General features: G+C 41.5%; 1 protein-coding gene across 2 annotated transcripts in view; it reads left to right on the forward strand.

Annotated features, from left to right (window-relative positions):
- The window catches only part of trrap (transformation/transcription domain-associated protein), a 103,772-nt gene that overhangs the window by 26,820 nt on the left and 60,638 nt on the right, over positions 1-16,314 (forward strand). For both annotated transcript variants that reach the window (XM_088069803.1, XM_088069804.1), the window contains exons 31-39: positions 71-139; positions 1,547-1,666; positions 3,411-3,530; positions 3,768-3,932; positions 5,151-5,332; positions 5,864-6,062; positions 11,626-11,754; positions 13,082-13,348; positions 13,428-13,634. In XM_088069803.1, the coding sequence (XP_087925929.1) occupies positions 71-139; positions 1,547-1,666; positions 3,411-3,530; positions 3,768-3,932; positions 5,151-5,332; positions 5,864-6,062; positions 11,626-11,754; positions 13,082-13,348; positions 13,428-13,634 (1,458 nt within the window). The remainder of the gene's footprint in view (positions 1-70; positions 140-1,546; positions 1,667-3,410; positions 3,531-3,767; positions 3,933-5,150; positions 5,333-5,863; positions 6,063-11,625; positions 11,755-13,081; positions 13,349-13,427; positions 13,635-16,314) is intronic.

Below are 16,314 nucleotides of genomic sequence, written 5' to 3' on the forward strand. Positions count from 1 at the left end.
ATGTTCTGCCCATTGAGCTGGACAGATACACACTGTTTAAATCTTCTCTCTCCTTTTCTGTGTCTCTCAGCAACACCTGAGGAAGTGGATGGAGGTGGTTGTAATAACACACAAGGGAGGCCAGCGCAGTGATGGCAGCGTAAGTGTACACTTTTTCTCTGTACAGTAGTGAGATTTTTAAGACAAATGTAAAACATATAGAGGTCTCCTGTATCTTTTACTGACTTTAGATCTTTTTTTTTGAGTCTGACACTAAAGCAGTTGCAGCCTGTCAGAGCAGGTCAACACAGCTGGCACACAAAGCACACACAGAATGTATACACACACAAAGCCACAGTCACATGGAGACAACACCTCCTCAGTGTGGCCTCCTCCCAGATGAGTTGTGAGTGGCCATATTACAATCAATGATTAATTAGGCGCCAGGCAGGCGGTGGTGGGCCCAGCGCTGCGTCTCCTCATTATCTCCCCGACAGATAACCTTGTAAAGGCAGAGAAAAGGTGAGAGAGAATGCAGGGGGGAAACCAGCCGCCTGCCTCTCCCTCATAGAAATAAAGCCCTTCTCTTTCTGCCCGTTCATCCTGCCCCATCTCAAAACGCTGTCTTTAATTAGATGCAAATTGGCCCTTTGTCTTCCCCTCCCTCCAACCGGTGGTCTTTGTGCATGTTGACAGCGAAGCTGGCAGTCATAATAAAGCCAGGGTCGTGGGGTCAATTAGCCAAACCTGATAGAGACAGAAATTGGAGGAAGAACTGAGCAGGACGGTCTGAAGGCATGACAGAAAGGAGGAGAGGATAGAGCAGAGTAAAGAGCTCATATGGAAACAAAATGTCACTTTCTTTACTTCTGTCTCAAGAGTGTTTTCCCTCCAAATGCCATTGATTCTGTGTCGCTCCACTGAGTGCTGAGAAAAGTAGTTCCTGAGGTCGCTCTCAGAGGTCGCTGCTGCTGTCTGCCTGTTCATTTCATTATCAGCCTGTCTCATCAACACGCAGCCACACAAACATGCACACATACTGCTCTGCTGACTCTGATCATTGTCTCCCGTTCCGGTACAGCCTGCACTGGAGGGCGTTGAGGTGAGATGTGACCCGGTATTGCGCCCTCTGTTGGTGACTCTGTCAGTGATTTCAATCTAGTCGAACTAATGTCGTGCTGGTGAATTGAACCGATGTTGTGGTAGTGGTGCTGGTGGAGTTGCCCAGTATTTCTGTGTCCGTGTCTGTGGTCATCTCCAGAAATGTTTCTGTCATCTAATCTCACATTCTGACTGTTTTAGAAATGTTCAGTCCTCCTTTCCCTTTGACTTCTGCACCTCTGAGATAACGATAAAGTCGGTTTATGTCATTTATTTGTCTGTACGCTCATGCAAGTGTGCTGCTCTGTGGGAAGTTAACTGATTGCATTTTCAGTCCTGAGATTCGTCCTCGTCTTTCCACAGTGGCTGTCCATCAAAGACTGTCAGAAATAATACCCGTGTTTAGTTCAGTCACCTCTCCAAAAGTTTCATTCACTCCCTTCTTTCCTCCGCTCTTTTTCTCCAGGAGATGAAGATCTGTTCTGCCATCATTAACCTGTTCCACCTGATCCCAGCTGCTCCTCAGACTCTGGTCAAACCTCTGCTAGAGGTGGTCATGAAGACAGAGAGGGCCATGCTCATAGAGGTACAACACCAACTCTACTCCAACTCCTCTTATTATTCACTGTAGTTTTACCCGGTGTTACGACGGAGTTGTGTAATGCAGATGAAAGAAGCTAGAAATTAGAGTTTGGTCTGAGTTAACTGGTGCGATGGAAAAGCTAAGGAAAATGACCTTAAGCTAAATAACTTAAAGAGGACCTGTGTTTCTGCTCATTTTCAGGTTCATACTTTTATTTTGTGTCTCTACCACAACATGATTGCCTGCTGTAACACGTTATCTTCCTCATATAGCATTCCTGCAGCTCCTTGAAAGGAATTATTTTTTATTAAAAAATAAGGCCTAAGTGGTATTAAAATGTCTTAAATCAGTCTTTCAAGAGTCTTACAAATGCTCAGACATGGGAGGAAGGATTTTATGAATCTTATTTTTATATGACATTGCATTGCATAATCTCAGAATAATTGGTAATATCTGTTTTTCTTCAATAATTTACTGAATGCATCTCACATTAATGTCTCACAAATCAGGATAGTTTAATCTACAACGCTATTGTGTTTTCGGCTAGAATGCTCAGATCAAAGGACCCACTGTCTGCTAGCTAGCTTTCACTGTAACCTGGACCACATGGATAAGTGCAGATTCAATAAAAATGGGCTTTTTAACCATATTTCAAAGTATGGCTGACCGGTACAAGTCAATGCATACAAGGCTATGTGTATTTTGTGCAAAAAGTTTTTCAGACTCTGCAAGATGAGAATCAAGGCAGTGTAATCCCACATGCAGAGTGAAAAACACTATATTGCCAAGAAAAACTGCCATCAAGTGCCGCATATTTAAAACATCATTGGGCAAACTTTTCCCCAATCCTAATTAAATGATGTCAGTTTACATTTTTTTCTTTATTTCTGGTCATTGGTCTAAAATTTCATAACAAGCAGTATTAAAAAAGCCTAAAAAAGTTTTAATCTATCTCACCTGTAGACTCACCTGTCATCCTGTCTGTGTTAGAACACCTCTATTCACTTTGTCAAAAATGCTCTGCCCGAGCTCTTGTTTCTTTAAGCCAGCCTTGAGAAAAATCCCTGTCTGCTCTGATTGGTGCCTCTTGGTCTTCGGCATCTCACTGTCTCTGTACCGTCATTGTAGCCAGGAAAATGACTGCAACGAAGTATAGCAGCACTTTCTACCGTGAAAAATCACTAATAAAATCTTCTAAACAAACCCCGACATTAGGGTTGCAGCAATATTCTGTTTTCAAGGTGTAAAATTGTGTTAAAATTTTTCTATTATTATACCGTGTGCGTTTGCTTATCTGTGGTACTAAAAAAAAAAAGGCAACCGGATGAAAAATCTACCCCGCATATTAAGAAATCTGTAAACAGCTGACGTCAGCTTGTCTTGAAAGTAGATAAAAACATTGGAAACAGAGCATTCAGAACATTTACTTTTACATAGGCTTGTCTTATTTTTATTTGAAATTTGATAATGTTTAACATGATCATCCCCTATTGTAATGTTAAATATAGAGAAAATAAGGAAAAATGTATTGTATCCTCTCTAAGACATTTTATAGGAGCACTATGCAAAGCCTGATGAATTTACATAAATACTTAAAGTATCTATTGATAATCTCATTGATTTCTTCCATCCAGCAATAAACCTTTTTATCCTGTTTGATCTTTATCTGATGTTTTGTGGTAAACTCTGTAATTCAGCACTGATCCTCAAAGGAAAATCATTCTTATCTTTGTTTGCTTTTTCTCAGGCCGGCAGTCCGTTCAGGGAGCCTCTGATCAAGTTCCTGACACGTCACCCATCTCAGACGGTGGAGCTGTTCATGATGGAGGCGACGCTGAACGACCCTCAGTGGAGCCGCATGTTCATGGTCAGCAGAGCTCCCTTCAGTCTCTTTATTAACACATTTACCATTAAAACTGCATTTTGCCGCCTCAGTATAGGGACATAATCAGACTCAGCGGTCCTGTTACTACCAAATAGAGACAGATTAGTCCCAGTAAATTCTTAATTTTCTGCATTATGTTCCTTTAGATAACAGTTGCTGATCCAATGCAGTTAACATATTATGTTTAATTTGGTGATTTGTGTATGTGTTTACATGCAGAGTTTTCTGAAACACAAAGACGCGAAGCCTCTAAGAGACGTGTTGGCCTCTAATCCAAACCGCTTCGTTCCTCTGCTGGTTCCTGCTGGCACTGCAGCAACTGTAAGACCTGGATCTCCCTCCACCACTACGGCCAGACTGGACCTGCAGTTTCAAGCCATCAAGGTATTTATCATCAGTTTATTAGGATTCACACTGTCATTGAATTCCAGGAAAAGTTATGAAATCAGAAAATGTGTTTCCAGGTCTTGAAATATATGCTCATAAAAATACCAAAATATGTCTAACATTTACAGTGTGTTGTATGTGTTAATAATTAAAAATAAAGTGATGTACTACATGACCATTGAAACCGCTAAAGGAATGTGACTGGGATCAGCCGTAATGTATGACATTCAGGTTCAGGCAAGTTTGCAAAACATGTATTAAACATGTCCATAAAACAAACATTTGTTTACCAAGGAATAAATGCATACAAACTTGTTAAAATCATAATCTAAAATGTTTATTTAAATGCTGCGACACACCAAGCCGACATCCGAGAACTAGGGGAGAATAAAGCACCCTGCCTCGCACCACCTCGCATCCCCTCGGTGTGTCGCGGCATTAAGACTCAGGAAATCAGTTGAGGGAGACTGATTTTCAGTGAGCTGAGCATGAGCAAAGACAATAAAAGCAATTAATATGCAAACAAATAACTAATATGCATTGCAAACCAGCTAAAACAAAAATAAAATCATACAAAACAACAACCAATAATAACATAGCTGAAAGTAAAATACAGGATAATAAACATGTTATGGAGTACATGTATAGTTTAAAGCATTTACACACAAAATTTCATTTGAGCTCAACAGCCATAATGGTGTCTAAGCGTCCAAGTTAAACGTAGACAGGTTATTTCATCCATAATGTGCTCTATAAGAGACATTATTCTGAGTTCAGCTTTGTTCAGCCAGACTCGCTTAAATTGCATTGCTTTGTACAGACTCTTTGGATTTCTATCCCCCCAAAAAGGGATATGGCCTTGATGTTTTGTGAAGTACCTGCATGTGCTGGTCTGCCCTGTGTATGCAGCCAGTTGTCTAACAAGTGACTGAAGTTATCTTAAACACTAGCAGTTTACTTGGCTGCAAATGCCTGGGACATGGGTGTTTAATAATATATTGCACTGTTCTGTTTTAAGTTGCTTAGTTAAATCATGGAAATGGGGTAAAATAGTATGGAAAAGTTTTGAAAATTCATTGGTAAAAATGTTTTGGAGCCCTTTTTTTGCACACAACCACATCTAGTCAGGCCAGAAGTATACATGTGTAAAGGTAACCCCGGTTATCCCAATCTGAATACTACACACTCAGTAATTCCATCATATCCTGTGTTCAGATTATCAGCATCATCGTGAAGAATGACGAGGGCTGGCTGGCAGGGCAGCACTCACTGGTCAGCCAGCTGAGGAGAGTCTGGGTCAGCGAGGCCTTCCAGGAGAGACACCGCAAAGACAACATGGCCGCCACCAACTGGAAGGAGCCCAAGCTGCTGGCATTCTGCCTGCTCAGCTACTGCAAGTATGTACACTTATTCAAATTGCATGTGGGATAGAAATTGCCTAAATGTTGGACTAAGAAAATGGACGTTTGATATTAAAATCTGGGTCACAAAGTGATCTGAAAACAATAAGACCTCTCACTAACAACTGCTTCTGAGCCAACTCTGACATTAACAATCCTTCCAGCAGAGTGAGTGACCCTCTGAGTACTGTACTAGTGAGTTATTAGCTTGTGTTAGGACTATATCTAATGACCAAAGTGTTAAAAGTTTCTAAATAAGCTTATTTAATGGCATTCCAATCATGAATGACCTTCTGAGCCCTCTCTTCTCTGTCTGAGCACAGTGCTAAAAACACTTAGCAGATGTTTGTTTCAGACCCTGCAATTAACCCCCGACCACTTCAGCCAGTCATCTCAGAGTGCATGTGTTCTCTCAGCCTTCTAATGATAAAGTTTACTTTTTAAATAACTGGAGTCTCAGTGTAAGTGTACAAGTGAAGCTTGTGATATACAGTATCATTGATGCTGACTCATTTCTTTCCTCAAAAGACGCAACTACTCAGAGATCGAGCTGCTGTTCCAGCTGCTGCGGGCCTTCACAGGTCGCTTCCTGTGCAACATGACCTTTCTGAAGGAGTACATGGAGGAGGAGATTCCCAGGAACTACTCCATTGCCCAGAAACGGGCCCTGTTCTTCCGCTTTGTCGAGTTCAACGACCCACACTTCAATGACGAGCTCAAAGCAAAGGTATGTAATTACAGGCCACATAGACCTGAAACTCCCAGGGATTTTTTTTTTTTTTTTTACAGTTTTGCAAACTATCTTTTATAATGGTGATTTAAGTGATGGTGAGAGGTATAATACACCATTTTATTAACCACACAGGCAAAAAATTCCAGTATTAGTGATTCATGATGTGTTGATAATGACAACCAATAATTACCTGCTTTTCATGGCTAAAACTGGTATTTCTTTATTTTTTTTTATGTTTATAAACTCTAGGTTATGCATATTTGAGGGTGTTTAACAGGAAAAGCAGTTCACCACTCTAAGAGTTCTCTCAGTGGGAGGGATTAATGGGCTTACTTTGCAGCGTTGTTGTCATGTAGCTATTTTGTTTTAGCAAAGCAGTTATTACTTGTTCTTACAAAGCCTGCTAAAGAAAAAAAAAATTCTAGATTTAAATAAATATGCAGATTTAAAACTATGGGGCACATGTAAGCCTTACTTGGGGGAAAAAACATGAATTATGTTTCATACTTTTTGCGTTGTGCTGGAAAATAGATTAACATCTCAGAAAAAAAAGGATAATTTATTTTTTGGCCAAAATGCCCAGTGCTAGACTTAATGATGAATTATAAATCCTGTTTCTTAAGTCTCTAAACATCTCGTCAGCTCCCTCAGTGTGGGACCTGATCTGTGTGAGTCGTGTGTTCGGTGTGTTTTGCAGCAGAAGTTGTCTGATGGAGTCAGGAAGGTCATTGTGTCTGGTTCTGGACCCTCAGAGGCTCACACATGGATGCTTCTGTCCTCTCTACCTGACCTGCTGCTGCAAGCATTACAATCATTCAGCCTGCTTTTTAATTAAGCTCGCACGCACACGCGCACACACACACACACACACACACACACACACACACACACACAGACACAGACACACACAGACATGCAGACACACACAGACACATACTTTGCACTGCTGTTATAGCCATGCACATCCTGGCACAGAGGAGACACAGCACTGCTGTTAAGTACAAACGGGTCAGTGGGGAAGGCCATCGCTGGCACACTACAGCACAGAGCCAAATGACTGTGCGGCAACAACACACAACTGTACGCACACACACACACACACACACACACACACACACATACACACATATACACAAGGAGCTGGCAAGTGCACCCAGACTCCCAAATCCAAGGACATACACTTGTGTTTGTGATGCTGCCCTTCTTTTGCTCATGTTCAGTTTGTGTTGTCTCAGCGGCATATGGACAAGGGGTTTGGGGGGTTCAGTTCAGCTTACTGTGATGTGTCTTTGCACGCCATAATGCTGCGTTTGAATTTTTTTTTTAGCAGAGCATAGTTCAGTCTTTCAGATAGCAGCGACATCAGAAATCTGCTCATGTTGTTTTTTTCCTTAGTTGTCCTCCTCTGGTGCACAGCAGATGCTCGCTGTGCACGTGAGACAGAGAGACAGACAGATGATGAGATAGACAGACGGAGGATGTGTCTGTGTCAGTGTGTTTGTATTGATTGGTGTACAAGTGAGCAGGAGAATGAGTGTGGCAGTCTGACATTTAAATAATTGCCTTTAGCATTTTCCCAGAAGCATAATATCGCAGGGAAGTGTGTGTGTGTGTGTGTGTGTGTGTGTGTGTGCGTGCGCGTGCGCGTACACTCAGGTTGCTGCCTCTGAGGCTTTTTAAGTGTGAGCAAGACACAGTGAGGAGTCAGTCGGTGTGTGGGAGAGAGACAGCAGCAATGAATCATCAGTGATGTCTCAGACTGACCCCATGCTGCTCCTTGATCGTCTCTTTGTTTTATCCAAACAGTTCTCACAGAAAACCCCTTTTTGTTTCTAAGTGTCTTACTATTCATGGAACAGATTTCAAGCAGACAAGCAAACAAACGTGTATGAAATGTATGAGGCACAGCGCGTCTGTTTTGCATCCTGTTTTTTTTTATGTTGTCAGCGTGTCAGAATGTGTCTACCTGCTGTGTTAGTGTCATATTCTCACGAGAGACTGAAATCAAACTGTAGTGTTGAATTGAACCAACAAATACCTGTTATTCACATCTTCACTTTATTTTAAAATGCATGTTGGGAGATAAAATCTGAAGTGCACAGTGCCAAATAGACATGTAAACAAGACACAGTGATCCCATCACTCAAACATATGGCTGGGCTAAAACTGTTGACACATTAAAAATTTTCATATCAGTCAAAATCATTAAATATCAGGCTAATAGAAATAAATAGTTTCATTTAGGTTTTAAAGCTGATTTTGGCTCCTGAGTGAAAGTTAATTGTGGTTTAAACTATTATTTATTGTCAGAACATGACAAGCATTTGCTAAACAGCACGAAATTTTATCAGAATGCGTACAAGGTGCTTGACATGCTGAATTTAGCATTCAGAAATTTAATTACTGGAATATCTTAAAAAAGGTACTTCAATTGGGAGCCCAGTAGCTTACCTTGAAGAGCTGGTGTCCCATGTACAAAGGCTATGTCCTTCCTGCTGTGGCTATGGGTTAGACTCTTAGCTGCAGCCCTTTGCTGCATGTTATTCCGCCTCTCTGCCCCTTTCATGCTTAACTTCTCCTATTGAATTTTTAATAATAATATTAACAGTAATCGTAAAAAAAAACCGACTTGAATAATACTGATGATATTACATGATATTGTTTGAAATGTATAAGAAAAATGTTATGAACGAAGAAGCTGAAACAGCCATGCTTGCAGTTATTTTCTAATGTGGCATGAGTGGTTACTGCAGTAGATAGTCAGCACCAGCATGTTTTGCAAGCCTGCAAAAGACTTATACTGGAACATTGACAGCATCAATTATTTTTCAGCTTCTTAACGGTGAGATTGATGGTTGTGGAGAAAAAAATCATCATTTAAGATACAAAAGAGTGCTTGAAAAAGTTTCCTCTGTCAATACAAACCATGTTTCACAATCTGGGGTAAATTCAAAACAAGTACAATCAAAAAAAATGTCAATAAAATACAAGATGAACAAAGAAATGTTCACTCTGGTCAGCATCATGTCAAACTCTTTCTACAAATGGTTTAAAACATTTTCAAGGGTTTAATCTAAAAAATGGAAACAAAACAAAAATCTCAGTTGTGTTCAGTGCTTTCTGTGCAAGTTTAAGTCCACAGTATGTAATATCTGCCTTTTCTTAATCAAAACAGTTACAGAAAGACTTTGATGAGGTTGTGAAGTCTCGATGAAAATCTATCTGACATGACTCAGACAGAAATCATTTTTATGGACGAAGAAATGTATGAACATTTTATTCAGGTTACTTTTAGTCATGTTGTGTTGACTGCAGAGTCGAACAGAAGGCTCCCCCCTGCATACATATCTAACGTTAAATTTAAATGGACCCCATGATACACAATCACTCATGATTGTGTTTATCTCGTTTTCCTTTTGTTAAGAAAATGTATTTAAGTTCAAGTAATCAAATCAAATACAAAGAGTGTGATTACATTGTCAACATGGGTAAATTGCCTTTATATTGGTTTGTCCAAGCAGGCAAAAAAAAAACAATTAAATAAAATCAAATGATTGATGCATAGCTCTGAAAATCATGCAGCAGCAGCTCTTCACCTGTGTCTAAAACTGATCTACTGACAACAATGAGAAATAAGTACTCAAAATATCCTTCTGACGAATCAGTGCACCTGGTGGTAGCTATCATTGCTGACGTCCTGTGGCTACTTCACAATAAAATCCACAAATTATGCGCACATTCCCAGTGTGTGTGGGGGGGCATAATATATTGTCTGCCCCTGTTGGCACCATCTCCCTCCTTTAGTGGCACTGCAACATACACACAAACACTATTGTTATTTGTTTAAAGGTATTGAAATGGGATTTAAGATAATTAAGACACCTGCAGAATGAGATCTGGGCTTCGTGCTTGAGGTATTGTGTGTGTGCTGTAACACACATACACACACAGAGGCTGCAGGAATATCTAATGGCATTACAGGCAGACGCTGTGATCTCACAGTGATTGATGTCGGAGAAACTCAGAATTAATAGGAACAGATGAGACTGAAGAACAAACTGGAGCTCTGTGCATTTCTTTGTGTCTTTATTCACGGGGGGGTGGTTCGTGTGAGAGTCAATCATCCATGCATGTGCGCTGTGCAGAGTGCGTGTGAATAATGTGCTAATGGAGGAGCCTGAACATATGCTGCCACAGCTCGTTCTCCGCTGAGCGATGCCCCGTCCTCCCCAGTGATGGATTGAGTCGGGGGGTTCATTAACAGATAGCAGCTTCTTTAATAAATGCAGTCGTTAGCTGTATTGTGGTGGGGTTATTCTGCATTTTACCAGCTAATCAAGCTTTTGTCTTCACTCGCAGACACCTGGTAACAACCCCCGCAGGTTTCAGGCTGTTTGGTAATTGTGTTTTCATCCCCTGCCTCAGCAATAATTTATTTTATTGATTTCAGTGCTTATGGATTAATTAAGATAACATGTTATGGTTAGGATTATCTCAAGAGGAGAAATTGTTTTCTGCTGGGAAATGTCACAGTATTGGGCTAAATTTTACATGAACTGCTTGTTTAAGGCAGGAATATTATGCTGTTATTCTGCCTCGCCATACTGTATAAAAGGTATCTTCACAGAATGGGGGCGGAGTTATCACTCATTGGCAGAGGGGATGGTCAAGAAATAAGGTCTTTGTGAAAGGGACAATCAGCAAGACGGGACCATGGACAGGACGGGTGTGACGTTATGACAGTGTGTTATGTGTGGGATTCATCATGGGACATTTTAAAAGCCGCTTTTAGTAGTAAGCAGGTGACTCAAAGAACAGCTGTGGCTGTTAATGTCCACAAATAGTGGAAACAATGAGGTCCAATGGCTCTTTACCCTCCGAGCAGAGGACAAGATTTTTAAGACAGGACTGCTGACACGTATATTAGATTTCACACTAAAAGTTGATGTTGTTGTGTTAAACGTCACGCCTCTTTTGTTTCCATCATGCCGGCATGCTATCTAAAATCATACACTGACTCACATTCTAACACTGAAATGGGATTTTTTTTCAGACAAATCAGGAGAAAGTTAACTTTTTTGAGACGTGTCTGTTTTTGCAACATACTGTACAACTTTTTTGAGACGTGTCTGTTTTTGCAACATACTGTACTTTGCTTTGGCAACAACTGACGTCGGTACCAGCAATTATGCTAACAGATAAAAACAAGGGGCAAAAAGCCAGTTCGTAATTTGGTCACGAACACCAGAGTCTCTTGTTCCTTGAATTTGTCTGGCGATTTTTGCTTTGGCCTTGGCCTTTATTGACAGAACTTCCCAAATCTTGTCACCTTTCCAATTAGACAATGTTGTCGCTGTCTTATTTCTGCCTTATTTACACGATGGGCTCATTCGGACATGACACAGGCTTGGCACTCAATAGCTCAGCCCTGCTGATGCAAAAATTTTTACATACAGCTGCTCCTGGTGATGTCTGGATAATTTTAGGTTTGCAGTGCATGTGAGAAAAGGGACTGAAGTAAATAAAAAACCTTAAGATGTGTTTTGGTGTGTTGTAGGTCCTGCAGCACATCCTGAATCCAGCCTTCCTGTACAGCTTTGAGAAGGGGGAGGGTGAGCAGCTGCTTGGACCGCCTAACCCTGAAGGAGACAATCCTGAGAGCATCACCAGTGTCTTCATCACTAAGGTACACATATTTCCTCTCCTCACATTGAATCTGCTCTCTTCTTTCCCTGTTCATTACTCACCAGCTTTGTCTTTCCATCCGTCTCCTAATTTCATTACCTGCTGCATTTCCTCTCATAATGTCTTATCAGTCTAGCACATCTCCATCCTCTCACTTAGTCTGATTCTTTTCTTCTCCCGTGGCCTCCACGCATTACTTCATCACTTAATTGCTGTCATCCCATCCTTCTCTTCTTCCATCTGCCTTTGTTTTTTGTTTCTCTCTCTCTCTCTCTCTCTCTCTCTCTCTCTCTCTCTCTCTATCTTTCTTTCTTTCACACGTTTCATTCATCAGGCCGGACTATAATTTGTGGTGTAAATGTCACAGTGTGACCATACTAAAGGTCAGCGTGTTTGTTTGTGCTGTGGCAGATCTCATCACTGACTAACAGCAGTCCTAATGGCTGCTAATGGATCCTCACTCACCTCCCTCCCTCTTAGAGTTCTCCTCTCCTCTCTATTCCTCTGCGGAGAGTTCACATGTTGATGGGGGGCTGTTTTTTAATTTTTGTCAATATGTGAAAAAAGTATCTTGTTGCTGATGTCATTCAAATGCAATATTGGGAAATAAGCATTAGTCAGAACTCCAGTATACTTGGACAATTAAAGCAAATAGCATATTTAATAAAATGTGATTTGAGGGCACACGAACGTGGCATATGTATGGAATATGTATAAGACTACTATTGACCTCTGTTGGCATCCGTGGAAAATTACAGCCCCAACAACAGGTCTCACTTTTGTTCGCGTACACTCACAAAATTAGCTCTTGTTTCATGCACAACTCATCTCCCCACCTGGAAAAAATAATACAGGGTTCCCACAGTCATGGAATACCAGGAAAAGTCATGGAATTAGTGAAAAGCAAAACTTTGGAAAAGTAATGGAATTGTTTTGAGCTTTAAAAAAAAGATTATTACAGTAATCATCAATGCATTGGCTTCTGTGTAAAGTAGCCTAAAGGACAAATTTATTATCTGTAGCTGTTGATGTGTGGAAATGTGTTGATGTGTTTTGTTCACCATCATGTACATTTAGAATTAAGAGTTAAAGTTTAAATCTGAAATGGTAGAGAAATGCCACGCAGGTAGGGCAAGCATGTTTTTTTTTCTATCATGGGTCCTCAAGAAGTCATGGAAAAGTTTTGAGATTTTGTCCCTGTGGGAATATGTGGGAACCCTGATAACAGTTGAGTTTATTGTCATCTACTCTGCACTTTGCTTTAAAATGTACCCATTTCCCCTGAACTCAACATTGTATAACCCCACCTGTCTGCCAACCCTCTCCAGGTCCTGGACCCAGAGAAGCAGGCCGACCTGCTGGACTCGTTGCGGATCTGCCTGCTGCAGTTCTCCACCCTGCTGGTGGAGCACGCACCCCACCACATTCACGACAACAACAAGTCACGCAACAGTAAGCTGCGGCGTCTCATGACCTTCGCCTGGCCGTGCCTGCTGCCCAAAGCCTGTGTGGACCCCGCCTGTAAATATAGCGGCCACTTACTGCTGGCCCACATCATTGCAAAGTTCGCCATCCACAAGAAGATTGTGTTGCAGGTGAGAACAGAAGAGACACTCAATAAAGTTAAAGACAGCAGATATAAAAACACAGAATAACCTTTCCTTTGGTGTGCAGGTGTTCCACAGCCTGCTGAAGGCCCACACTATGGAGGCCCGGGCCATCGTGCGGCAGGCCATGGCCATCTTGACCCCAGCTGTGCCGGCCCGCATGGAGGACGGCCATCAGATGTTGACCCACTGGACTCGCAAAATCATTGTAGAGGAGGGACACACTGTACCGCAGCTAGTGCACATTCTGCATCTCATCGTGCAGCATTTCAGGGTGAGTACATACACAGGAACACACACATATAGAACCATGTATTACAACCCATGTTGCTATCCTATACTCTACATTTTATACTGTGGTGAGTTGCAACTCTCGCTGCAGATCCACGTCTGTGCGTTACTGCTGTCAGCTCCCTGCTCAGTGTGTCTTCAGCGTCTGCAGTGAAGCACACAGGGGGGAAACAGTTGAGAAGCTATTTTTACTGATTATCTGAGTGCCCTGAATTAAATGATGCCTCTTAACCAGTCCTGATGGGAGTTGAGCATCATCATTAAAAGTTGGATTATCTTGCATGACCCAGTTAACAGTTTTTAGAATACTAGTTGGGAGACTGAGGCAGAATGTCTTCACACATTTAAACCTTCCTGACATTTCATCATGGTTTACAGTAAATAAACAACAAAACATCTGAAAAAAACTGAGCTGCTAGTGATAGAAGTCACTGGCTATGTTTACTTGCACAAAATATTTAGTAATATTTCTACTCTTTTTCCAAAAAAGGCAATATTTATTACTTAGCTGTTTACAAGTCTAATGAAAAAGAATATTCCACTAATATTCCTGTTTACATGCAGCTAAGCATACTCCAATGGATGTGTCCAACATATCCTTTATAGCAACAAAATATGGAAACGTGAAGGTGAGTAGAGCTGCTTGCCATTTTGCTTCTTTGTATCAAAATATACCATGTAAAAAAAATGGCGGGGTGAGATATAATTTTCCAACTGGCCACCTTTAGTCACTGGTGGTAGTTTCTGCAGGGAGGCAAGTTTGAGAGGCCACAAAGCAGCAGAACTAACCTGTTAAACCACCTGAAAAAACACCACAGCCTGCAGAATGATGGATGCAGGAAGGTCAAGGGGAATTGCCAACATCACCACAAAAAAAACACTCATTTTACAAATGAGTACAAATACTTGATGCAAGTATTTGTACATTATTAGGAATGTAACACAACATGGAAGACAAGACAGGGTTCTGTTTATTTTAAGGTGAAAATATTTTTACACTGAATAATCAATATATATCATTTTTATCTCAATATTGATCAAAATAATCATGATCATTTTGACCATAAAAGTGCAGCCCTACTGTCTCTCTCTGCTGTTGCTTGCCAGCTTTTTACCTGCCCTGTGATATTATTCCTGCAGTTGCCGCTGCTCAGCTGCCTGTTTCACCAGTAGAAACTGACCTCTGGTGGTGTGTGATGTGCCCTACAGACAACACATCACCTCAGTACAGCATCTTTGTATCAGTTTAACAGAAAGAGGAGAGTGTGTATTTTTGACTGATCTTTAAAATCCCTGGTATCCAGTAAACCTTTATACCACCCGAGCCGATTAGTTGCTTCACTAAACTAGAGTTTGATATGGACAGTAGACACAACAGTGGTGTTGTCACTGTCCAGTCTAAAGCGGTATCATTCATCACTGAGCAGTGGATCTAGTGCTAACTGCCTGCTGCCTTTTAATGGCCTTGATGCAGATACCGTTCAGGCACACCCTCATTTCTCTGTCAGAGAGAAGTGAGTCTGCTCACAAGTCAATACCAGCTGAGGATCATTGGCCTTTATGTTTGCCTCCATCTTCAAACTTAGTTGTCACTTTGTCCCCTCTCTCTACTTCAGTTGATGTTTCAGCTGTTGCTCTCTGATCTTCGCTGCCTTGGCGATCAGAGAGCAACAGTCTCTTTGCCACCTTGCAGGTCAGAGAGCAACACTCTCTTCGGCGTTCAGAGAGCCTCAGTCTCTTTGTGGCCTCAGTGGTCAGAGATCAACAGTCTCTTCGTAGCTCAGTGGTCAGAGAGCCACAGTTTCTTCGCTACTTCGTCGGTCAGAGAGCACAAGTCTCTTTGCCACCTCGCCAGTCAGAGAGTGACAGTCTCTTAGCAGAAGACTGACATTTAGCTCAGCTCGGCTCTCTGTCTCAGTGACAGGCTGCTCTCACTGGGCCAGATGACTAATCTAATGTAATCACATCAGCATAATTACGCTGGGGAGAAGATAATGACAGACAGATGAGAGGCTCTCTGTGTTTGTGTGTGTGTGTGTGTGTGTGTGTGTGTGTGTGTGTGTGTGTGTGTGTGTGTGTGTGTGTGTGTGTGTGTGTGTGTGTGTGTGTGAGAGAGAGAGAGAGTTTGATAAAGAAATGGAGGACGTGTTTGTCAGCGCGCACACGTGATGGACAGGGCTTAGCCACTCTGATGGCCCGCTCTATCGACTATAATTACCCTCCGAGTGAGAAGCTTTAATATTCTTTGACACAGGCAGCAGCCCTCAGATAGACATCTCATCTCTTGGTCTTTTGTCTGAGTCTCTGAGAGTCCCAGTTCAGTTTGCCATGGAGCTAAGTGACTCTTGAGTGTGACGCTTGAGAGTGTGAATCCTCGGGGCTAAGTGTGTGTCATCATGTCCTTCAGACTAAATGGGAATACGACAACTTCAGTAACTGTCTCAAAGTGATTGAACACCCCGTTAAACTTTGCATGTTGTCTTATCACGCCAAAATCTGAAGCCAAAAAAACCACACAACACTTTTCCTGTTACTAAATATGATTAACTTTTTTTAAGAGTGTTTGTCATGTGACTCTGTATGCCAACTGACCAGGTCTCTCTTAGTCAGTTGGAGCTGATGTCTGGCAGGATTGATGTCGGTTACCTGGAAATGTCTGATTT

Source organism: Plectropomus leopardus, chromosome 19 (genome assembly GCF_026936395.1).
Source record: "Plectropomus leopardus strain MGB_pleo_1.0 chromosome 19, ASM2693639v1, whole genome shotgun sequence".
Lineage (NCBI taxonomy): Eukaryota > Metazoa > Chordata > Actinopteri > Perciformes > Serranidae > Plectropomus > Plectropomus leopardus.